This window comes from Saccopteryx bilineata, chromosome 1, assembly GCF_036850765.1.
Source record: "Saccopteryx bilineata isolate mSacBil1 chromosome 1, mSacBil1_pri_phased_curated, whole genome shotgun sequence".
NCBI classification, from domain to species: domain Eukaryota; kingdom Metazoa; phylum Chordata; class Mammalia; order Chiroptera; family Emballonuridae; genus Saccopteryx; species Saccopteryx bilineata.
In genome coordinates, this window is record NC_089490.1 from 85,420,575 (window position 1) to 85,446,450 (window position 25,876).

General features: G+C 45.4%; 1 protein-coding gene and 1 pseudogene across 2 annotated transcripts; one reads left to right on the top strand and one right to left on the bottom strand.

The window, feature by feature from the left end:
* Nucleotides 1–1,181: 1,181 nt before the first annotated feature.
* On the top strand, nucleotides 1,182–13,442 carry NAGA (alpha-N-acetylgalactosaminidase). 2 transcript variants are annotated; one of them, XM_066256507.1, is made up of 10 exons: nucleotides 1,182–1,266; nucleotides 1,634–1,725; nucleotides 2,539–2,674; nucleotides 3,199–3,370; nucleotides 5,413–5,590; nucleotides 5,904–5,998; nucleotides 6,735–6,896; nucleotides 8,680–8,877; nucleotides 10,507–10,650; nucleotides 11,107–13,442. In XM_066256507.1, exons 2-10 carry the CDS (start codon nucleotides 1,710–1,712, stop codon nucleotides 11,239–11,241), a joined length of 1,236 nt encoding a protein of 411 aa, XP_066112604.1. In that variant the 5' UTR covers nucleotides 1,182–1,266; nucleotides 1,634–1,709; the 3' UTR covers nucleotides 11,242–13,442. The 2 variants fall into 2 exon arrangements, with proteins under 2 accessions (XP_066112604.1, XP_066112613.1); XM_066256516.1 differs by having other exon boundaries at nucleotides 1,195–1,270.
* On the bottom strand, nucleotides 3,437–5,145 carry LOC136324118 (non-histone chromosomal protein HMG-17 pseudogene; annotated as a pseudogene).
* Nucleotides 13,443–25,876: the final 12,434 nt, after the last annotated feature.

Here is a 25,876-nt window from a genome sequence, read left to right on the forward strand (position 1 = left end):
CGGCCCGCGGGCCACATGTGGCCCCCTGAGGCCATTTATCCGCCCCCGCCGCACTTCCGGAAGGGGCACCTCTTTCATTGGTGGTCAGTGAGAGGAGCATAGTTCCTATTGAAATACTGGTCAGTTTGTTGATTGAAATTTACTTGTTCTTTTATTTTAAATATTGTATTTGTTCCCGTTTTGTTTTTTTACTTTAAAATAAGATATGTGCAGTGTGCATAGGGATTTGTTCATAGTTGTTTTTTTTATAGTCCGACCCTCCAACAGTCTGAGGGACAGTGAACTGGCCCCCTGTGTAAAAAGTTTGGGGACCCCTGTGTTAAAGGATTAATCAGGCTGCTGTGGACAGGATAAATGTGGATGAAATGTAAGCTGCTGCACCAACCCAGGCGAGATGTGATGGGGCTGGGAGAGAAGTGAGGTGTCCAGATTCAGAATGCATTCTGAAGGCATAGAGCGTGGGGTCTGCCAAGAGACTGAATGTAGGGAGGGAAAGAGGAGACAAGGAGGACTCCAAGCTTTTGACTTGAGCACCTAAACGGACAGTTCCCTTACCTGAGATATGGAAAGTGGCAGGTGTTTGGTTTAAGACCCGTTATGTTTGAGATGCCTGTGATCATCCAGGGAAGGTGCCAAGAATGAAGTGTTTGGCTCTAGTGGTTGATCAATTATATTTTGATGAATCAAATTGTGAAGAAATATGCAGAGTACCTGGGCTAGCATAATGGGTGGCCACAGTGTCAGGTAGGAAAGGAGAGCGTCCTGGCTTTGTATGAGCTGTGCCCTCCACCACACTTGCTTTCCCCCACCCATTCTCCTCCCCAAGCCTACTCACCTTTGGCTACCAGTTTTGAGAGGCTTACTAGGGATCACGATTCAGGGCATCCTCTCATTTCCTCTTAACAAAGCCCTTAGCAGGTATTCACGCAACAACTATTTATTGCGTGTCTACAACGTCCCAGACACTATCCTTGCCCACAGGGACTTAGCCTCCGGGGAGCTAGGGCAGGCTGCACACTAGGTCCTTAAGTCCGCTGCGCACAAATGAGCCCAAGAGCGGGGCGGAGCTTTGGAGAAGTAGAGAAAGCGTCTGGCCCATAGGGGGCGGGCCACGACGTTACTAGAGGGATTCTGATAGGCTCCAAGGGGAAAGGTTGACACTCTATGAGGCTCCGCCCTTCTAGAACGCGGTAGGAGAACTTGGTGACTGCAGAGAGCGGTTCGCAGCTCTGTCGGGAAAAAGCGGCGACGGGGCGGAGGGAGTTCGTAGGTTATTGCTGCTGGCGGGGCACTCTGAAGTGGGGGTGGGGGGATCCCCGCGCTGGGCCTGCTGCCTTTGGCGGCAGAGGAGACCCTGGCCGTCTTCCTGGGCGTCCTGAAGCCGGTGCTGCCTCTTTTGCCCCGGCACGGAGTAGGGCCGCCCTTGGTCTCCCGGGGGACCCAGCACCGTAAAAGGGGCGAGCTCAAGCCAAGACACCTTGTTTATCATTTCTGAAGGAAGTAGGGAAGCGATGGCTGTGGGAGGGAGTAGGGAGTGGGGATTGTGAGGGCGGCTTGGGGACCCGCGCCCAGCGCTGGAGATGGCAGGCTAGCCGGGCAGTAGTGATTCCACTGCTTTTCTAACGTTTCTTAGCTTCCAAAGCCCAATATATAAAGCTGGTAAAAGCCGAGAAGATCTGGTCAGGTCCTGAGACGCTGAGTCCAGAGCCATGTTATGGAAGACAGGTAATCTATATGGGAAGGGGTGGCTTTGGGAGGGTAGGTGACCAGGTTGTGGGCTACCTGGGGAAGTCCAATCCTCTGGTGTCTGGGCCTCCTCCCCTGATGTGGGTATGTGGGTAGCCATGTTTCTCTTATTCTTGGAGCTGGGCGGGGAAAAGAGGAAATGAGAAAGAAATGCTTCCCACCTAGAAATCACTTGCCTCTAAAGAGATCTCTTTCTCATCCCCCTTTGCCAAGTGCAGAGGGCCTATCCATGTGCTATCAACATGTGCTTAGAACAGCCGTGTAAAGTCAGTACAGATAAGTTACTGTATTAACTCCATCTTACAGATAAAGAAACTGAGGCCCAAGAGGAAAAGGGCTCACCCAGGTGAGCTGACTGGGTGCAGGTCCCACCTGGCTGAACTCTTTAGCCCATCTGAGGTCCCTTGGGGGTTTGTGGTAGAGAGCAAAGATCCTGGATGGGACTCAGGAGACTTGGAGTCTGGCAACAATGTACTGTCAAGTTCTGCATGTTGGATCTGGTCTGAGAATAGAAAGGATGTAACCTCAGCTATTAGTTTTTGCTTATTTTAGCACTGCTGTGGCAACAGCAAGTGGGACCCAGGTCTCAAACGGGCATTAACGCATTGCCCTACTCCAGGCACCAGCCGTCCACCCACTGCATGCAGAAGCCAGCATTGCAGGAAGATTCAATTTCACCTTAAGCCCAGGAGTTGCTTCTCTAATGTGTAGGGTTGAGCAGCATGTGCAGGGAGTGCAGTGAGGGCTGGGGCCATGGGAGCCACTCATAGTCATCCTCCAACCCTCCTACAGTGCTCTTGCTGGCCCTAGTGGACCAGGTGCTGGTGCTGGAGAATGGGCTCCTGCGGAAGCCACCCATGGGCTGGCTGGCCTGGGAACGCTTCCGCTGTAACATTAACTGTGATGAGGATCCAAAAAACTGCATCAGGTGAGTAAAGTCTGCACCCCCTGACATGCTTGCCCAAGGCCCTGTAGAGTGAGTGGGCAGGGCAGAGAAGGTCAGAAAGAAAAGAGGAGTGGATCAGAGTCCACCAGCCCTCATTTGAGATACGGTAGCCAGAGGTGACCTTTGGGACATCTGACAACCTTGTGACATGCTTGGGGCCTCTGTGGGGCCTAGCAGGCCTGTGGGGCAGGTACCATGTAATGGACCCACTCCCTGAGATAATCAAAAGGAGTTAACTGTTAAGGCCAGGCCAGACCTCATAGTGCTTCCCCTGGCTTAGTCCTGACCCTTGGCCTGGGGACCAGACCTTCCTTCCTTTTAACTTCACCTTGCTGAGGGCTCATGACACAATCCCTATTATTTACAGTTGTTACCTGGCTTAGTCAGGCCAGGGTGTTTATAGCCTAGATAAACACACAGAACATCTGAAAAGCTCTGAGGAAAGTGCCAAGGATGAGGAACATGCTAAGCCACTAAGCTGCTCCATCCCCTACCCCTCTCACCAGTGAGCGGCTCTTCATGGATATGGCTGACCGGCTGGCACAGGACGGATGGCGGGACCTGGGCTACACATACCTTAACATTGATGACTGCTGGATTGGTGGGCGAGATGACAAAGGCTACCTGGTGGCTGATTCCAAGCGCTTCCCCAATGGCATTGCCTTCCTGGCTGACTATGTGAGCCCCACCACAGCCCTGTCCCTTGGCCTGAGGGCCAGATCACTTTCACCCCCCCAGCCTGGTTAGGGCTCCATTTCCACAATCCCTGCTTACAAACTTAGTCTGGTGGGAGAAACATAAACAAACAGCTACTTTTGGCCCACGGTGGTGGGTGAGAGCCAGAAAGAGCATCTATTCCAGCCTGGGACTTCAGGAAGGATCTCCAGAAGAGGAGGCAATTCTTTTTTTCCCCCCCAAACTATATCCAGCTTTATTAAAGATACTTTTCATAAATAATCATGGTATTTCAGGCAGGACATGGGCAGACAATCATTAACAGTATACAACTTTCAAACTCCCTTCTGCAATGGATTACCCAAAACCAGAAAGCCACTATAAAACCCAATGAAGTCTTCATTTGATGTTCTGAACAGGGAAAGTTTAGAGTGAAGGTTGACGTTTCACATTAAACATGTTTTAAACAACTTTTCACAAGCTGACTCTGACTTTCAGGAAATGAAATGAAAATGGTAGAATTATCAATCTGTAGATCCACTATCTAAAAAAGGAACTGCTGCTCTTTTGAGGGATGCCATTTCAATGGTGACACTAGAAAGTCCAGATTGCCCGACATACTGGTAACCAATTTGGGGGGGCAGGTCCCAACAGGTCTCTGGGCTTAAGAGAGTCAAGGCTATGCTTAAAATGGAGGAAGAAAAGGACATAAACAAATTAATTTTTCCATACCACAAGGTGTTTGTGCCAAGCTGGCTAATGTGTGTCAACATCAAGGGAACCAAGATGTTCCTCTTTCCAGGAACCAAGAGGAAATCTATCAAAACTAGAAGGGGGCCCTGGCTGGTTGGCTCAGTGGTAGAGCATCGGCCTGGCGTGCAGGAGTCCCGGGTTCGATTTCCGGCCAAGGCACACAGGAGAAGCACCCATCTGCTTCTCCACCCCTCCCCCTGTCCTTCCTCTCTGTCTCTCTCTTCCGCTCCCACAGCCAAGGCTCCATTGGAGCAAAGTTGGCCCGGGCACTGGGGATGGCTCTATGGCCTCTGCCTCAGGCGCTAGAATGGCTCTGGTTGCAACAGAGCAACACCCCAGATGGGCAGAGCATCGCCCCCTGGTGGGCATGCCGGGTGGATCCTGGTTGGGCGCATGGGGAGTCTGTCTGACTGCCTCCCCGTTTCCAACTTTAGAAAAAAAAAAAAAATCTAGAAGGGAAAGGTGTTTTTTTCCCACATCACTCCAGCTTTGGAGACATTCTATTAGTACTGTATGTCCTTCCTCCAGAAAACAACAATAAAGTGTTCTATGTGCTAACAGCTTTAAAAAAAAGTAAAACAAAATTCTGCATTTTTATAAAACTTGATAAAAAATAGTATTTCAAACTGTACAGTCATCAGAAATACACAGTTTCAAGAACGCACACACTTCATTGGCATCTCCAGCACTTTCAGCTTTCTGTGCCTGGTCTGTTCTGGCATCTCCATTTTCTGCAGGGTTATTCCCACCCTTGCCAGCATCAGCTTCCTCCTTTTTCCCTTTGGGTACCTTCTCTCCCTTCTCTGCAGGGGCCTTTTTAGGCTTGGGCTCTGGCTTTGGAGGAGCAGACCTAGCTGATAATCTGGTGCATCTTCTCTGTGGTTCATCCTTCACCTTGGCTTTATTCCCTCAGCATCCCCTTCAGCCTTTCTCTTGGGCATGATGGCGACAGCGGCAAGATGTACAGGCTGGACACTGGGATGCAGCAGCGCGTAGGCTTTGGTCGGTCCGGGGGTCGTTTTCACCTCTTCACCCTGCTCGAGGAGGCAATTCTTGAACTGATACCAGAGAGGTGGCATTTAAGGCAGAGGGGATGGCAGAAGCATAGGCCTAGGAGGTGTGTGTGTGTTGGTGGAAGGAGAAGGACCATGGTTGGCAGAGGCCAGGCCAACAAGCAGAGACCCTTTCCTTTGATCACAATTGAAGGTTTTATGGGACCTGATCATATGCGCCTGTGAGGTGGCTCCCTGAGGGTCCTGCCTGAGCCCACTCTGTCCCTGGCTTCTCCACAGGCTCACTCCCTGGGCCTGAAGCTGGGCATCTATGAGGACATGGGCAACTTCACCTGCATGGGTTACCCAGGCACCACACTAGACAAGGTGGTCCAGGATGCTCAAACCTTTGCCAACTGGAAGGTGGACATGCTGAAGCTGGATGGCTGCTTTTCGACCCCAGAGGAACGGGCCAAGGGTGAGTCACACAGCTGGCTGGGGGCAGCGGGTAGGCAGAAGGGGATGGCCATTGAAGATGCACCTGTGCCCACTTGGCTGAGTTTATCTATATGGCCCCTAGGAAGTAGTGTTTCCCAATTCCCCTTACCCAGGGGATAGGGGGCCTTTGTTCCCAGGCTCCCAAAAGATGTGTTGGCACATCTCTGGCACAGGGAGAAGCCCTCTGTTAAGCCTTAGTTTCCTCACATTTGATGGGAGAAGATTTGGGCTGAGGCCCCAGATTGCCTCCTGTATGTGCTCAGTCCTAAAATATGGGGGTTGGACTTCTCCAGGGTACCCCATGATGGCTGCTGCCCTGAATGCCACAGGCCACCCCATTGCCTTCTCCTGCAGCTGGCCAGCCTATGAAGGGGGCCTTCCCCCCAAGGTAAGCCATTCTGTGTGCCCACCTGGCAGTGTTCCCCACACCTATCTCCTCACCTCTTGTGCAGAGTCATGGCTGCTGTCACCATAGTTGCCCATGTGCTGATTTGTAGGTCTAAAGAGAGGGTCCCTAGGGTCCCTCTGGGACCTCCGCTAGCCTAGGGTCTTAGAGGAGGCATTTGTTAGGTGGGCTGAAGGCATGGGAACCACATTGACGTGCCAACACATTAAGTGGTTAGAATCTGGATTGTACTGAGTGGGCTAGGAGATCCAGAAGGTTGGTGAGGATTGGCTGATGGGGCGGAGCCTCTGAAGATTCTTTTAGGCACCTCACCAAGGGCCCCTTGGCACCAAGGACGCTAGAAAGGATGCGATCACACTTGTATACCTGAGGGTGAATGCTGGCAGAGGGTGGGACTCACTGCGAGAACACAAAGTGGGTGTGCAGTAGGTATGTTGTTGGTATACCAGCTTGTGCCTATATCCTGGGCTTGACCCCAGCTGGCATGGGAGGGCAGGGAGGATAGGGTTCTGGCACCAGCATGCATGGAGCAGAAACCTGGGCAGACCCAGAGCAGGGCCACTCTCTCCGAGTTCTTTCTCCTCCTGAACAAGCTAGAGTCTGTTCTCTTTCCCCTTCCCCACCCTGGGTGTCTCCTGCTGAGTCTCCCCAGCCCCTGTGCAGGTCTCTAGGAAGCAGGGTATGACTTGTGCTAAATTCTGCCTCCCCTGCCATCCAGGTGAACTACAGTCTGCTGGCAGACACCTGCAACCTCTGGCGCAACTATGGTGATATCCAGGACTCCTGGGGGAGTGTGCTGTCCATCCTGGACTGGTTTGTGGAGAATCAGGACATACTGCAGCCAGTGGCAGGCCCTGGGCACTGGAATGACCCAGACATGGTACCAACATGGAGGGGGATGTCCCAAGGCCCACCATCCATGATGGACCTGCTCCCCACTGCCTTGTGCCCTCTAACTGGTCACACTGCCAGGTTCTAGATCAGAGGTCCCCAAACTACGGCCTCTGGGCTACATGCGGCCCCCTGAAGCCATTTATCCGGCCCCCACCGCACTTCCGGAAGGGGCACCTCTTTCATTGGTGGTCAGTGAGAGTGAGCATCCGCATCCTGTGCTCCTGAAGTACTGTATGTGGCAGCACAGCAAAGCTCGGCGTTGCTCACGTACAATAGTACTTCCGGTGATGCAGGATGCACGCATCAAGGCTCCAGAAGTGCATCATATCACTTGTTACAGCTAGCAGTGACAAATATGGAACTGGACATTGACCATCTCATTAGCCAAAGGCAGGCCCATAGTTCCCATTGAAATACTGGTCAGTTTGTTGATTTAAATTTACTTGTTCTTTATTTTAAATATTGTATTTGTTCCTGTTTTGTTTAACTTTAAAATAAGATATGTGCAGTGTGCATAGGGATTTGTTCATAGTTTTTTTTATGGTCCGGCCCTCCAACGGTCTGGGCCCCCTGTGTAAAAAGTTTCGGGACCCCTGTTCTAGATCAATGTCTCTGAAATGTGTCCTTGAACCAGCTACATTAGACTTGCCTTGGAGCTTATTTACAATTCTGTTCCCAGGGCCCCACCACCACCTTTTAGATAAGAATGTTGGGGGAGGGTTGGGAATGCCCATTGTTGAAAATCTCCCAAGGCAGTTTTGATGCTTGAAACTTGAGAACTTGGTCTGTGTGAGATATTATTCCTCTGCAGGGTGAAAAACATGACTATTCCACACTTTCTTGCCATTCCCTCTCTAGTTTGTCCTCACCTAGGCTGCCTCTGACCCTTCATTCAATGCCCTCTGCCCTCCTGCAGCGTCTCCGCAGGCAGAACCCCCATCCCTTGTACCTGCCTCGTTCGTAGCCCTGGTGACTTGAACATTTTTAAAATTTGTCATAGTTTTACAGCTATCTTTTCACTTGGTCAAGCATTTACTAGCAGTGATGACTATAATACAACTACTTGGCTAGATGACAGAGCACTTGGAGAAGCAAAAATCAGCCTCCCTTAGAGTTCTAGCTCCAGCTCTGCCATGTACCTTGAGCCAGCAACTAATTTTTCTGTGCCTGTTTTGTCAATTGGAAAATGACGAATGCAGGGTTGTTTTGAGGGTGAAATGGATGACCCTTTAAAATGTCTGACACAGCTTGGCACATATACAGTGCTTAGTTAAATTGATGTTCCTAAGTATATAACAGTACTATGCAAACAATAATCGTTTGTGTCGCCTCTGGCTTGGTTTCCCTCCATCAGGAGTCCAGTTGGTCCAGTCAGCTGTGGTTAGGGCTGGTGGGTGGCTACTGGCAGGAGCAGGGACTGTGTCTGGCTATGGTTCTGATTTCCTACCACTGCCACCCAGGGTGTGCTTCCTGACTTGTGTGTTTCAGTTTACAAATGTTTTTGGCAACAGCATCCCACTGGATCATTTGAACAACCTGTGACACTATCAGCACCCCCATTCGTTGGTGAAATAAAAGCTGAGGCTCAGATGGAAAGAGACTCAACTCATCCTGAGGCCACACTGCCGGTGTTTGTCAAACCAGGCTCCCATATGTGGCCATCCTTCCCATGTCTGTCTTCTCTTGCCTCAGCTTCAAGCTTGGGGTTGGTCCCTGTGCCCTCCTCCCTGAAGAGGGCAGGGCTGACTGCTCCTTTCCTCTGCTCATAGCTGCTCATCGGGAACTTCGGCCTCAGCTTTGAGCAAGCCCGAGCTCAGATGGCCCTATGGACAGTGCTGGCGGCCCCCCTCTTCATGTCTACAGACCTGCGTACCATTTCCGCCCAAAACATGGACATTCTGCAGAATCCACTCATGATAAAAATCAACCAGGATCCCTTAGGCATCCAGGGACGCAGGATTCTCAAGGTACTGGGGTATGAGGGGAAGAAGGGGAAGCTAAGGGACTAGGCTCCCCTGAGAACAAGGCTGCAGGGCTGGTTGCATTCAGTTGAAGACTACAGGGAGCTACTCCAACTGTCCCCCACATTCCTGGGGGGGAGCAAAACCAGAGCAGGACAGCTCATGGGATTTGGGGAAGGGAGATGCTACCACACAAGTGCACAGAGAAAAATGAGGGCTCTCCATTTGGAAGTATAAGATGCCTGGCAGAGAATTAGGATGTCCAGTAGAGAACTGGGGCTGCCCTACAGTGTTTAGCTGTTTGAACCTAGGAATACAGCTATTACTTGTATTAGGTCTACTATTTATTGATTACCTACTGTGTGCTGGGCATTCTAAATACATTTTCTCAGAAGGCAGATTCTCCTTCTGTGTTTTACAAATGAGGAAACAGACTTGAAGAGTCTAGGTTTTAGACCAAAGCCCCACAATTGGTAAATGGTACCAGAGTTTTTCAATTGCGGGTTTATAGACCACTCTACCAGAAATTTTGTGCTGATCTGCAAAAGAGTTAACCACCCTGATGTTATATGATTATAGACCCAACTGATCGTAGTCGAATTCGCTTATTATGCTCAGGGTGATTTCTGCCTTAGTATTCCCCAAGTGTAAAAAGGTTGAAAGCCACCTAACCAGGCGGTGCACAGTGGATAGAGTGTCAGACTGGGATGCAGAAGACCCAGGTTCAAAATCCTAAGGTTGCTGACTTGAGCGCAGGCTCACCAGCTTGAGCATGGGGTCGCTGGCTTGAGCGTGGGATCATAGACATGACCCCATGGTCGCTGGCTTGAGCCCAGAGGTCGCTGGCTTGAAGCCCAAGGTCACTGGCTTGAGCAAGGGGTCACCTGCTCTGCTGTAGCCCCCAGGTCAAGGCACATATGAGAAAGCAATCAATGAACAAGCAATCAACGACCAACTAAGATGCTGCAACGAAGAATTCATGCTTTTCATCTCTTTTCCTCCCTTCCTGTCTGTCCCTGCCTGTCCTTCTCTCTGACTTTCTATCTCGGTCAAAAAAAAAAAAAAAAAAAGGTTGAAAACCACTGAATGGTACAATAGGACTTGATTCCAACAGTGTCATCCCAAAGTCTGTATGATTTACACAAATCCTTCCATCTCTAGTAAAAAACAAATCTAGATACCTGTAGAACTGGTGAGGCCCAGAGGAGGTAATTAATCCCTGCCATGTCAGGGACCTTATAAAGGATAAGGGTTCACGCTCCTGGCTGCTCAGGACAGAGTGCATCTCTCATCTCTCCCACTGGCCAGTGCCCTCCACTCCAGTGCAGCAGCTGTCCACAGCTGTCCCTCCCATCATCCTATGAGCTCTCTGAGACAGGACCACCTGAAGCATTGTCTCTGTGTCCTGGCATGGGGCCTAGCACAGACTAAGTGTTGGGGAGTGTCTGCTGAGTCAGGGAAGGAAGGAAAGTAGAGTTAGATAAGTTGGGTTGCTGGAGGGCTGCAGTCCCCAAGCTTTTGCATGACATGGAATTGTGGTCTGGGGGGTACCTAGGGCTCAGGGGAGGGCTAGGGAGGGGACTTCAGGGCCTGCCTGAGCAGGAATCTTAGCTAGTAGCCCTCTTCTGTGTCCAGGAGAAATCCCACATTGAGGTGTTCCTGCGGCCGCTGGCCAGTGATGCCTATGCCTTAGTCTTCTTCAGCCGCAGGACAGATATGCCTTATCGCTTCCACTCCTCCCTCGCCCAGCTCTCCTTCACCAGCTCCAGCTTGTATGAGGTGAGTGCCCTGCAGGTAGTGAGCACTCTTTGTTTCCCTGGGAGGGCATTGCTGGGGTTGGTCCTCACTCACACATGTCCTCCCCTGAACCATGGGCCTTGGGTCCTGTGGTGGGTGCCCATGGAGCAGCTGCATGAGCTGAGGAACATGGCTGGTGCTGTTCTCTGCACTGGTACCTTCAAACTACGCAAACAGGATGGCTGTGTATAAATGAGTCCCGTCACCCACTGAGGCCATGCTCCTCCCCTCACTGCTCAGGTTATCTTTGAACTAGGACTGTCTCCACTGCCTGTGGTTGGGCATCTGTTGACTGTGCCAGTGGAGAGGTGACAGAAGATACAGGGCTCCTACTTCTGTAGTGTGCACTGGAGGCCCAGCACAGACAGGCCAAACTCCAGGCTTCTGCACCCTCAGTCTTTCTTATGGTGGCATTGGTTATGTTCTTCTTCACTGCAGGCCCAGGACGTCTACACCGGTGCTGTCATCAGTGGCCTCCGGGCTGAAACCAACTTTACAGTGATCATCAACCCTTCAGGAGTGGTGATGTGGTACCTGTATCCTGTTAGCAGGTTGGGGATACCCCAGCAATGAGGAGCTCAGACATGTGACAGGCTGTAGCAGCACCACTGAAGCCAATCCATGGAACCTTGGCTTGCCAAGGGCCAGGAGACGGGGTTCTTTGCTACCCGGGTGCATTCAAGGACCAACCCCACCAGACCCACAGTGCAATCTCAGGGCCAGGCTCTACACGCTGCCCAAGTGTAAAACTCCCTGGAAACTTGTCTTGGGCACCTTCCCATGGCCTTCCTGGCCTCTTACCTTGACTACAAAGCCCCACAGATATTAAACAACTTGGCCAGCCTCCTGAATCCTCACAGGCAGGGGCACTGATACCCATCAGGACTCCAGACCTCTGACCCTTTATTGACTCTGAAATCAAGATTTGAGATTTTTCTTATAATAAGGAATGGAGATCTGACCTCTTGTCAGGAACTTCCATGAATCATGTGTTGGCTTTCCTGCCCAGAGGAGGCCTTGCAGGCTGATGCTGCAAGGGAGTGACTGTAGCTCCCTCTGGTCACCAATAAAGCTGTTCTTTAGTCAAGTAGTTGTAACATGGACCTGGAGCTATGGGCACCTTCAGTTAGGTGATTTTGGGTGGCAGTACACAAGGTGCTAGTTGCAAATCTCACCTCATGTGGAAGATGTGTGGCATCTTCTAGCCCCGCATTTTTCAATGACCTGCATGGTCCCAGCCCTGTTTGTCTTGCATAGACCTTCCCCATTGCACTCATATGTTCCAGGCTCTGCTGGCCATGCCCCCTACTCTCACCAGCCCCTCTGAAAGGGGCTGATCAGCTAAGGAACTCTGCATTGTCTTAGGCACCTTGCAGCTTATCCCCCCTTTCCTGACAAGGCTTCATTTAGTGGCTCTCAGGGGCTGGGAAGGTGAGGAAGGTCAGCTCTGCCTTTCTCCCACAGGGCCCCTATAGCTTGTCCTTGGCGCTGCAGTGCCCTTTGGCCCCTCCCCTAGTTTCTCCTTTCCTAACCTGGCTGCAGAGGAGATTCAAATCTCCCAGCCATGTTCAAAGACTAGTCAAGGGACTCGTATCTTAAAGTATATTTTCTGTTCCTCCTCTTTTGAATGGAATATTAACTGCCTTCTTTTGGTTCCTATGTCCTAAGCCCTCTTCCTTTAGCTGAGACAGGGGAACAGGGGGCCTGTCTTCCCTGATGGTTCCTGTCCCCATCTGGAAAGTTGGTAGCAGAACAGGTAGGTAGGTTCTTCTTGGCTCCAAATGTGGGAGTACCAGTGCCCCAGGCCTTGCACTGTCCTGCCCTGTGAGGTGGGAACTCTTCTGGGTGTATCTCACACACCCCCTCCCTAGGGTTTGAGGTTCTTGTATCTAGAGTATGGTGTAAAGTACACATTTTACAGTATCATTTACAATTACTGGAGCTTTGCTGATTGAGTCTAGAGTCATCAGAGAAAGCTCCCTTTCCCCAGCTTTTGTCTTATGGCTGTTGGTCACTCAGGAGGACAGAAGCCTACCTCATCCCAGGCCTTGGCCCCTGGAGGCCTGTCAGTCTATGCATAACTCATGCTCTGAGTCTTCGTCACAGTGCTGTTCAAGCCAAGTGGAATGATCTCAGGTAGGAATACTTCTTTAGCCAACCTCAGAAAGGAACTCTTTCCCACCACCCTGGAATGTGGTCAAGTACAGTGGTTGAGATCATAGACTTGGGGAGTGGGGACAGGAATCAGCCTGGACTTAACCAGTAAATTCCTTTGCCTTCCAGACCCAGAGATGGTTACACTTCTTTACTTGCTGTATAATTTGTCCTTTTATCCTAGGGGCGCCAGATTGATTCTCTCTCCTGAGCCTTAATTCTCTCAACACATACTATGCCAATGTTCTAGGACATTTTTATCCCCTTTCAAGGCCTGTGATGGACTCAATTATTTTTTCCCAGTTCAAGGAAGCCTCGTTTGGACCCAACACTACCCCTTCTCTTTTTAAACTTATCGAAAATTTCAAACACAAAAACAAAATGGTACAGTAAACCTTTAGGTACCTATCACCCAGCTCATTTCTCTCTTCCCCCATCACCCAGCTCATTTCTCTCTTCCTACACATACTTTTTTTGCAGATAAGCTGGAGTATTAGAAAGAAAATCAAAGAAACCTGTGAACAGCACTATGTATCTCTAACAGATAGGGTCTTTAAAAATATATATGACCGTAAACAATTTTCCTACCTAACAAAATAAAAATTTTAATAATCTAATAACTAGTCTGTGTTTGGTTTTTGCCAATTGCCTCAAAAGCATCTTTCTATAGTTTGACTCAAAATCCAAGCGAGGGATCAACAAAAATGGTCCAGTAAGAACCACCAGAAATTTGTTTCTTCCATAAAAGCAATGAACAAAGTGCCATACATTATCAGAATCAACTTCCACAGAATTCTAGAAATTAACCAAACTCTTGCAGCAACCCAGAGAGCATTCCATCAAGAAAGATAGTAGAATCTTGGTAAGAACAGCAAGCTTTATGTTTTAACTTACCCTAGTATCACATTTTAAATCAGTGCTTAAAACATTCAAAGAACTAAAGGAAACCATTCTAAAGAACTAAAAGAAAAGAATAAGAATGATGTCTCTCCAAATAGAGAATATAAGTAAAGAGATAGAAATTATAGAAAACAACCAAATGGAAATTCAAGAATTAAAAAGTACAGTGTGTCCATAAAGTCATGGTGCACTTTTGACTGGTCACAGGAAAGCAACAAAAGACGATAGAAATATGAAATCTGCACCAAATAAAAGGAAAACCCTCCCAGTATAATGTAGCACCACCACATAGGAATAACATTACTGGGCGGGATAAGCAGTTGAAGGAAACCAGCAGTTTGGTGGAGAAACCCCATTCTGGTAGGCCATCAGTCAGTGATGAGTCTGTAGAGGCTATATAGGATAGCTACCTAAGGAGCCCTAAAAAATCTTTGCATGAGCCCACATCAAACTGCACTGAATAGGTATGAAACTGGGAGAGTTTTCCTTTTATTTGGTGCAGATTTCACATTTCTATCGTCTTCTGTTGCTTTCCTGTGACCGATCAAAAATGCACCATGACTTTCCGCCACGCTGTATAATACTGAGATAAACATTTCTCTAGAGGGGCTCAATGGATCAGTAGACATGACCAAGCAAAAGAAAGTCAGCAAACCTGAAGATAGGTCCATTGAAATTAATCTATCTGAGGAACAGAAAAATGAAGAAAAATAAACGAGGCTCAGAGACTCATAAAACGCATGTAACATACCTACATACATATATTAAAAAAAAAAAGGCAGAAAAAATATCTGAAAAAATAATGTCTTGGCCCGGTAGGTTAGCTCAGTCAGTTAGAGTGTCATCGCAAAATGACTAGGTTGTAGGTTTGATCCCAGGTCAAGGCCCATACAGGAAGCAACCAATGAATGAATAAATAAGTGGAACAACAAATGAATACTTCTTTCTCTCTTGCTTTCTCTCAATTTCTCTCTCTTCCCCTGTCTTTCTAAAAGCAATCAATTTTTAAAAATGGCTCAAAACTTCCCATATAAGATGACAAATATTAATCTACACATCCAAAGTCAACAAGCTCCTAGTTAGATAAACTCAAAAGAGATCCATACCTAGATTTATCATATCCAAACTCTCAAAAGACAAATGGAGAATTTTGTCCATTTTTGTGAGAAGCAACTCATCACATACAAGAGAAAATACTTTAAGATCAATGAAAATGAATATACAACATACTAAAATGCAACATATCAAAACTTAGGAGTGAAAGAAGTAATCAAGGGAAATTTATAGCTATAATTTGCCTATAATTAAAAAAGAGAACTCACACAAGGGAAGAAAATATCTGCATTCACATTTCTGATACAGGACTTCTATTTAAAATATATAAAACTCTTAAAACTCAAAAATAAAAATAGCCCAATTATATGTGGGCAAAGAAGGCCCTAGCTGTGTAGCTCAGTTGGCTAGAGTGGTTTCCCAATATGCTAAGATTGTGGGTTCGATTCCCAACCAGGGCACATGCAAGAATCAACCAATGAATGCATAAATAAGTGAAACAACAAACCAATGTTTCTCTCTCTAAAAATTAAATTTAAAAACCTTTTTTAAAAAAGTGGGCAAAGAATCTGCATAGATATTTTTCCAAGGAAGACATACAAATGACCAATGCTCAACATCACTAACCATAAGAGAAATGCAAATAAAACACTGACCTACCACTCCACACCTAAAAGGGTGGCTAGGCTAAAAATGCAAGGTGATAAGTGTCGGCGAGGCTGTGGACTGGAACCCTCATACACTACTGGTAGGGATGTAAAACTGGTACAGCTACAAGTTATACTGTGGAAGACAGTCTGGCAAATCTTCAAGTGATTAAACAGTTACCATATGACACAGTAATTCCATGTCTAGGTATACGCCCCAAAAGAAATGAAAACCCATATCCACACAAAACTTTGCAAACAAATGTTTATAGCAGCACTATTTATGACAGCCAAAAAGGGAAAACAATCCAAAAGCCCACCAACTGATGAATGAATAAACAAATTACGGTTAATCACACAATAGAATATTATTCAGCCACAAAATGGAGTAAAATACTGACATGCTACATAGATTAACCTTGAGAACATTATGCTAAGGGAAAGAAGCCAGTCTCAAAGACCACTTATTACATGATTCCATGCATATGAAAGTCCAGGATAGGAAAATCTATACAGAGATGGATTAGTGATTGTTGAGGGCTGATCAGGAAGATGGGAGTATAGGGAGTGGCAGCTAAAAGGTATAAAATTTCTTTCTGATCTGATGAAAATGTTCCTCAATTGACTGGAGTGATGGACATATCAATGAATATACTAAAAATCACTGAATTACGCACATTAAAATGGGTGGACTATATATGATATGTGAGTTATATACCAATAAGACTGTTAAAAAAAATCCCTCACACCTATCCACACCTATTCACAATAGCCAAGATGTGTAAGCAACCCAAAAGTCCACTCATGGATGAATGGACAAAGAAAATGAGGTATATTCATACAAGGGAACATTAGCTTTCAAAAAAAAGTGCAGTCACATGCTACAACAGGGATGAGTCTTGAGAATATTATGCTAAGTGAAATAAGCCAGTCACAAAAAAAACAAATACTGTATGATTTCACTTATATATTAGTCAATTTCATAGAAACAGAAAGCAACATGGTGGTTACCAGGGAGGTGGGGAAGGAGAAATGAGTTGTTTAATGGTTACTAAGTTTTAGTCTTACAAAATGAAACAGTTTTAGAGATTCTCTGCACAACAGTGAGTCCAGGCATCTTTCAGTTTTCATAACTCCACTTTGTTTTTATAAATTAAAAAAAAAAAAAGCTACATTAGTACCCCTTTTTCACTAACCAAAAGAAATCCTAACAGGATTTTCACTTTTATGAAAAAGCCATTACCATAATAATATAGTTGTTTCATAAAAGCAAAGTGGCATAATGCAAACTTTCAGAAAGCAGGGGATACTCTTTGCTTTATGCCATTTTGGCTTACAAAAGGTTTCATGAGAATGCTCTACTTTCATATAGTGGGGAAAACCTGTGTAGCTAACACTACTGAAGTACACACTTAAAAATGGTTACACCTGGCCAGATAGCTTGGTTGGTTAGAGCAGTGGTCCCAACATTTTTTGGGCCACGGACCGGTTTAATGTCAGAAAATATTTTCACGGACCGGCCTTTAGGGTGGGATGGATAAATGCACAAAATAAAATTATGCGACCACCATAAAAACTGTGGTATTTTTAAATATAATTGTCGAACTTACGAGACAAGCGTCAAGAGTGAGTCTTAGATGGATGTAACAGAAGGAATCTGGTCATTTTTTAAAAATAAAACATCATTCAGACTTAAATATAAATAAAACAGAAATAATGTAAGTTATTTATTCTTTCTATACGGACCAGTACCAAATGGCCCACGGACCGGTACCGGTCTGTGGCCCGGGGGTTGGGAACCAATGGGTTAGAGCACTGTCCCAAAGTGTAGAGGTGCTGGTTTGATCCCCAGTCAGAGAACATACAGGAGTAGCTTGATGTTCCTGTCTCTCTATCTCCCTCCCTCTCTCTCTCTTCCTTTCTCGCCAAAATCAATAAATTTAAAAAAAATTTAATAGTTAAGAAATAAAATTTATGTTGTGATTTTTACAATTAAAATATATTTATTTATGTAATATATATATTTATCATATATAATAATATAATATAATATAAATACACACACACACACACACACACACACACACACACACACCTAAGAGTGAACCAGAAGATGTGAACCAGAGATTTAGGTATAGTGGCCGTGGACAAACCCAGGTCAATCAAGTCCAACATGGCTAGAAAAGAGGACATGGGTTCACAGAGAATATGATCTGGTTCTCTAAGTGAACCAGAAAATTTACCATCTTAACCATTTTTAAGTGTACAGTTCAGCAAAGTTCAGTATATTCACTGTTGTGCAGCCAAGCCCCCCAGAACTTTTTCTATCACTTTCCTTTTAAATCATATGTGCTTTATGTTTAGAGTAGGTTTCATGTAGACAATATATAGTTGGGTCTTATTTTTTTAGTCCACTCTGATAGTCCCTCTTTCAATTTTTGTATTTAGACCACTGGTATTTAAATTGATTATTTATATAGTTTGATTAATAGCTACCATATATTTTACTGTTTTCTATCCATTATTAGCATTCTTTTTCTTTTTTCTTTTTTCACTCTACTCTTTTTCTGCCTTCTCTGATTTTAATCAAGCATTTTATATTATTCCATTTTCTCTCCTCTCTTACAATATTATTATTTTTCTTAACATTCTTTAGGGTTGCCATAATGTTTGCAATATACACTTACAGCTAATCCAAAGTCCACTTTCAAATAGCATTATACTGCTTCACAAATAGAGCAAGTACCTCATAACATTACTTACAATTCCTTCATTCTCTTAAAAAGAATCGCTGTTATTTATTTCACTTATCCATAAGCTATATCATTGAATACACTATTGCTATTATTTTGAACAAACTATTATCTGTTAGATTTAAAGATTTTATTTTACCTTTATTCCTCCTCTAACACTCTCCTTTTTCTTCTTTTTATTTTTTAAAAGATTTTATTCATTGACTTTAGAGAGAGAGAAAGGGGGGAGGAGTGAGAAGCATCAACTAATACTAGTTGCTTCTCATATGTATGTGCCTTGACCAGCAAGTTTAGGGTTTCAAACCAGCAATCTGAGCATGCCAGGCCCATGCTTTATCCACTGTGTCACCACAGGTCAGGCATTTCTTTATGAAGATCAAGTTTCTGACGTATATAATTTTCTTTCTTTCTGAAGAACATCTATTGGTGACAAATTCTCTCAACTTTTGTTTGTCTGATAAAGTACTTCATTTTTGAAGGAAAATTTCATTGGATACAGAATACTACATTTCAAAAATAATTTAAATATTTAACTCCACTATTTTCTTACTGGCATGTTTTCTAAAAAGAAGTCTGGTATAATTTTTATCCTTGTTCTTCTATAGATAAGATTTTTACCCTCTGGCTTCTTTCAAAGTTTTCTCTTTGTCTCTGATGCTTCTGCAGTTTCAACATGATATGCCCAGTTGTAGATGTTTTAGTATTTATTCTGACATTCCTAAATCTGTGGTTTGGTATCTGTCATTAATTTAGGAAAATTTTCAGTCACTAATACTTAAAATATTTATTGTTATTTTCTTTTTTCTTCTCTGGTCATCCCATTATGTACACATATGCTCTGTGTATGTAAGCTACACATTTTTCCATTGTCCCACAGTTTTTTTTTTGTTGTTGTTGTTCTTAGAGAAAGGAGAGAGAGAAGGGGGTTGGGGAAAGAAGCAGGAAGCATCAACTCGTAGTTGCTTCTCATATGTGCCTTGACCAGGCAAGCCCAGGGTTTCGAACTGGCAACCTTAGCATTCCAGTTCCATGCTTTATCTACCAAGCCACCACTGGTCACCCCACAGTTCTTAGGAGGTTACTGTTGACATGTTCAAACTCATTGATTCTTTTGTTGACCATGTCCAATCTATTGATACTGCACCAAATGCATTCTTCACTCCTGTTACAGTGTTTTTGATTTCTAGTGTTTCCTTTTGATTGTTTCTTAGAGGTTCCATCTCTCCGCTTGCATTACCCATCTATTCTTGCATGCTTGCATGTTGTCCACTTTTTCCATTAGAGCCCTTATAGGCTGATACCCTAGTGGTGTCAGCCTGAATCAGTTGTTTTAAATTCCCAGTCTGATAATTCCAACATCTTTGCCATGTCCAAATCTTGTTCTGATGTTTGCTCCACTCAAGCTATGCTGTCTTTCAGTATGCTTTGTCACTTCATGCTGAATGCCAGACACGACATACAGTAGTACCTTGAGATACGAGCAGACCAAAATGCAAAAAAAAATTTAAGATACGAGTTGCGACTCTGTATTTTTGTTCCAGATCCAAGCAAAATTCCAAGATACGAGTCGTGATTTGGGAAGCTGCCGCTAGTTGGCGCATTGGCACACAGGTCCAGTATCGGCAGCACACCACCAGCATCTCGTTCTTTCTCACATGTTACCTGAAGAATCAAGTCAAATCTCTGTGCTGTACTCGTTCATGCATTATTTTTGCATTTTTTACTAACTTTTTTTTTGTGTGCTATCATGTGGCCGAAGAAAGTGAGTGTAAAGGACAGTGGTGAGAAGAGAATGACGTCGATAGAAGTAAAGCAAGAAATAATAGAAAAACATGAGCGTGGTGTACGAGTGATTGAACTGGCAAGGCTGTATGACCGTAATACATCTACAATTTGTACCATCCTTAAACAAAAGGATGCTATCAAAAGCGCAAAGCCGCCCTGGCCGGTTGGCTCAGCGGTAGAGCGTCGGCCTAGCGTGCGGAGGACCTGGGTTCAATTCCTGGCCAGGGCACACAGGAGAAGCGCCCATTTGCTTTTCCACCCCTCCGCCGTGCTTTCCTCTCTGTCTCTCTCTTCCCCTCCCGCAGCCAAGGCTCCATTGGAGCAAAGATGGCCCGGGCGCTGGGGATGGCTCTGTGGCCTCTACCTCAGGCGCTAGAGTGGCTCTGGTCGCAACATGGCGACGCCCAGGATGGGCAGAGCATCGCCCCCTGGTGGGCAGAGCGTCACCCCTGGTGGGCGTGCCGGGTGGATCCCGGTCGGGCGCATGCGGGAGTCTGTCTGACTGTCTCTCCCCATTTCCAGCTTCAGAAAAAAAAGAAAAAAAAAAAAAAAAAGCGCAAAGCCAGCAAAAGGAACTACAATTCTGTCCCAATTAAGGAAAAATATCCCTGAAGAAATGGAGAAGCTTCTGCTGGTGTGGGTGAAAGAGAAAGAGCTGGCAGGAGATACAGTGACGGAGACTATATATAATATGCGAAAAGGCACGTATTATTTACGGCGACTTGAAGAAGAAAGAACCATCAATCTCAAAAGAGGCAGCAGAAGATACGTTTAAGGCAAGTCACAACTGGTCTGAAAATTTCAAGAAGAGATCTGGCATCCACTCGGTGGTGAGGCATGGTGAAGCTGCGAGTGCTGACTTTAAGGCAGCTGAGGAGTATATCGTAAGTTTTGCTGTGCTTATCGCAAGGGAAGGCTACATCCCCCAACAAGTGTTCAACTGTGATTGAAACAGGATTGTTTTGGGAAAAAATGCCCTGGAAGACTTTCATCACTGCAGAGGAGAAGAAGCCACCAGGCCATAAACCCATGAAGGACCATCTGACCTTTGCATTTGTGTGCAAATGCTAGAGGTGACTAAAGTAAAGCCACTGCTAGTGTATCATTCCGAAAATCCTCGAGCCTTTAAGACTCACAGATTCTTAAAAAAAACTGCAGGTTATGTGGTGCGCCAATGCTAAGGCATGGGTTATGCGGCAGTTTTTTATTGAGTGGGTAAATCTCGTCTTTGGTCCTGCAGTGAAGAAATATCTTCAAGAAAATAAACTCCCAATGAAAGTATTACTAATCCTTGAAAATGCTCCAACCCACCCACCTGGTCTTGAAGATGACATTCTCAATGAGTTCAAATTCATAAAAGTCCTCTACCTCCCACCCAACCCAACACAACTTCAATCTTGCAACCTATGGATCAGCAGGTAATTTCCAACTTTAAAAAGCTTTACACAAAGCACTTATTCCGCCGCTGCTTTGAGGTGACTGAGAATACAAATCTAACCCTTTGAGAGTTTTGGAAAGATCACTACAACATCGTGATATGTTTATGCCTTTTTTTTTTTTACAGAGACAGAGAGAGAGTCAGAGAGAGGGATAGATAGGGACAGACAGACAGGAATGAAGAGAGATGAGAAGCATCAATCATTAGTTTTTCGTTGTGATACCTTAGTTGGTCATTGATTGCTTTCTCATATGTGCCTTGACCGTGATCCTTCAGCAGACCGAGTAACCCCTTGCTCAAGCCAGCGGCCTTGGGTCCAAGCTGGTGAGCTTTGCTTTGCTCAAACCAGATGAGCTCACGCTCAAGCTGGCAACCTCGGGGTCTTGAACCTGGGTCCTCCACATCTCAGCCCAAGGCTCTATCCACTACGCCACCGCCTAGTCAGGCTGTTTACACATTATTGACTTGGCATGGCAAGAGGTTACAAGAAGAACCTTGAACTCGGCATGGAAAAAGTTATGGCCTGATGTTGTTGCAGATAGGGACTTTGAAGGATTCGAACCAGAGACCTAGACCGAGGTAGAAGCGTTGAAGTAGATTATGTCCCTAGGAAAGTCAATGGCTCTGGAGGTAGATGAAGGTGATGTAAATGAGCTCGTCAAGGAACATGAGGAGGAACTCTCAACTGTGGAGTTGAAGGAGCTACAGATGATGCAACATAGGGAGCTTCTGCAAGAGATTAGTAGTGAGGAGGAGGTATAGTCAGAGGAAGTGATTTCTACAAGTAAAATTAAAGACATGCTGGCAATGTGGGAGAAGCTTTCAAGTTTCATTGAAAAGAAACACCCAGAAACAGTTTCAATGGTCGTGCTTCGGCACTTTTTAATGACACTTGTTTGTCACATTTCCGTAACATTTTAAAAGGCAGGCAAAAGCAAACCTCTTTGGATAGATTTTTATTCAAAAATCCTGCAAGTGAAAGTGCCGAAAGTTGCAGCCAAAAAGGCAAAAACAGATGATGATTAAATGAAAAATGCGTAATATTAAGCTTAGGTTGAGTTTAAAGTTAAGAAAGTGCATTTTTTTTACAATTAAGTTTTTGTGGTTTCAATTTAAGTAAAGTAAGTGCAGTTTTAGTTTTGTTTAAAGTAAAGAAAATGCAGTTTTAGTTTACATTTAGTGTTAAGAAAGTGCAGTCTTAGTTTACGTGTCTACAGTGCCTGCATCCCTTTTCCCCTCCCTCCTCCTCTGCCATTCACCTCGGTTAGCTGCACTCATCTGTCTCCAAGGTAAGAATACAGTACTAAATAACACTTTTTTCTTTTATTTCATATATTTTTTATGCATTGGTAAAGTATACATGTGTGTTTCTTAATTAAAAACGTCTTTTTTTCATAACTTAGGATGGTTTGGGGATGTTTCACAGGGCTGGAATGGATTAAATCTATTTCATTTATTTTAAATGGGAGAAATTTGATATACGAGTTGACTGACTTACGAGCTCAGTTACAGAAGAATTAAACTCGTATCTCAAGGTACCACTGTACTACTATATGTAAAAGGAACTGAGGTAAAGAGGCCATTAGTGTGAGGCTTTATGTTTATCTTGCCTGGAGTTAGGCTGTGTTTACTGACTGCTGTAGCTTTAGTGTTAGATGCTAAAATTTCTCCTGGTATTCTTGTTTTTGCTTCTTCTGCTGTCTTTGTATTTCCCTAAAGGCTTCTCAAATAAGGTCTGAGGTGTGCAGTTCTTTCCTTTGCAATCCCATTATAAGACAGGGTCCTGACTAACATGGCAGGAAGGGGTTAGAGAAGTGTTCAATAGTCTTATGATTAAGTATCAATTTTTTAGTGAGCCTCTGCTTCTCGGCTTTGACTTTCACTAGTGTTTCCCAGTTGTTGAGTCCCCCGCCACCACATACTCCTTAGCTGAGGCAGAAAGGCTGAATGAAGGGCTCTGGGCTTGAGTATTTCCCTTTCCCCACATGAAAGCTACAGTAGGCTGGAGTTGGGTATTTCCCTTCCTCAGGTCAGCTAGGCTCTGGTTGAACAGTTTCTCTTAGCCTGACCTCTGGTGGTACAGTGGATAAAGTGTAGACCTGGAATGCCAAGGTTTGCCGGTTCAAGACCTGAGGCTTACCTGGTCAAGGCACATATGGGAATTGATGCTTCCTGCTCCTCCCCCCTTCTCTCTCTCTCTCTTTCTCTCTCCTGTCTAAAAATGAATAAATAAAATCTGTAAAAAATAAATAAATAGTTTCTCTTGAGGGTGGGCCATATTATAAGAGAATAGGATGCTTTGGGTCTATTTTTCAAAAGAGCTTCTAGTCCTTCCATTGCCCTTGCTAGAAGCACATGGGGATTTTTCTTTACTCTTTACTGTGGGGACCCAGTAAGGCAATTGGAAGTAAAAAAATTCCACACAAATGGTCTGACCTCTGGTGGCACAGTGGATGAACTGTAGACCTGGAATGCCGAGGTTACCACCTGTTCAAGGCCCTGGACTTGCCTGGTCAAGGCATGTATACAAAGCAACTACAAGTTGATGCTTCCCTCTCCTCCTCCTGCCCCTGCCTTTCTCTCTCTTTCTTCTTTCTAAAATGAATAAATGAAATCTTTTTTAAAAATCCACTAAAATGTTGGGCTCCTCCCTAAGACTGGGCCCCCCTGAAAATTTTAATTCTCAAGCCTGTCTACACAGAGCCTTCTCCCAATTTGTCAATTACAGTTTAAGTTTTCCTACCCTCATACTGGCTCCATTGACGGGGCCCTTTCCTGAGCTTTTGCTTTTGTTGAGTTGTGATTCTCTATATATGCCTGCTCTCTCCAATTTTGCACGCAGCAGTTTATCTTATAATTTCTTTTCTTTTTTTTTTTTTACAGAGACAGAAAGAGTCAGAGAAAGGGATAGATAGGGATAGACAGACAGGAACGGAGAGAGATGAGAAGCACTAATCATTAGTTTTTCGTTGCGACACCTTAGTTGTTCATTGATTACTTTCTCATATGTGCCTTGACCGTGGGGCTTCAGCAGGCCGAGTAACCCCTTGCTTGAGCCAGCGACCTTGGGTCCAAGCTGGTGAGCTTTGCTCAAACCAGATGAGCCTGCTCTCAAGCTGGCAACCTTGGGGTCTCGAACTTGGGTCTTCTGCATCCCAGTCCGACGCTCCATCCACTGCGCCACTGCCTGGTCAGGCTATCCTATAATTTCTAATGGATCTAAAAAGAGTAACTGATTTTTAATTTATTCAGTTTTTTTCTTGTGAAGATGGGAGTGTTGACTTCTAACCCCATACATTCCAGAGCAGAAAACCTTAATCTCCTTGTTTAGGAGCCAATCTTTGAAGGAAGCAGGAAGACTTACAGGCAAGAAATATTTGCACAAGGGGACAACCAGTCTCTTTACTAAGGCTAGACCACGTGGTCAGACCAGTGGCCTTCCTGGTTGTGGCAGCTAAACAACACAGACATCTGCTTCTCCGAGAAGCTGGCAGGACCCCGCCTCTAAACTTTGTGCAGACCCTATCACTGCACTTTTGTGAGGAGTAAGGATTGTCACTCTCTCTTATTGGTCAGCAGGTAAAAGCCAGAATTCTAATACAAGAATTGAGTCCAAGGGAAAAGTCCAAGCTTGAGCATAAATGTTTCTAAAATCATTCCCAACATGAAGTACTCGAAGGCCCAAACCGAGAGCTGAGGACCAGGAAAGTTAAGACCATCAGAGCAAGACATCTTGATAATCTCTCCAGAGGGACCACGCAGAGAGTGAAATACCAACCTGCTCCCATCCTATATTTGGGGAGGGGGTGGGGGGTCCAGGACAGGGCAGATACTTCTAAAACATAATGAAATTGTCTATCTCTGCAGCAGTCTGTGTACTGCTTGAGACCAGGGTGTGTCAGATTCTTCAGAACATAGGGCTGGCACAGAGCAGACTCAGTACATACTTGACCTGAACTGATCCTTAGGAAGCCCAGAGCACAACATTGGGTAGCACAACAAACAAGTAATCAGCTCACCAGCTCTCACATAGATATATTCTGGCTCTCCTCTCCAGGTTTCCCCAACTTAGGCAAGTTCTCCATCAAGGGCACTTCAGCACTGAGAAGATCCAGGTCTCTCAAAATCAGATAATGAACAGTTGAAGCAGGATAAGTGCAAAGCCCAGCCAGAAAGCTGAGAGACTGGGCACATCCAAGCTGCCCTCCTGGGCATCCCAAGGGACCAGCCGCAGGCCGTGTATATCGCAGACGCCCTCAGAAACAGAGAGATCAAGGCCAGGACAGAGGTGTGCAACAGCAAGCAGACTTTAATCAAGGTTATAAAACCAGGCTGATCCAGCATCTTCGGTCACTTCAACTTCTTTTGTCCTCAGTTTGTAGGCAGGAAGGAGGTCTGTTCTCTAACATGGGCCCACAAATTAGTCTCCATCCTCAAGCTGTTTTATGTGGACTGGTTTGTAGCTCTCGCTCTGGTTG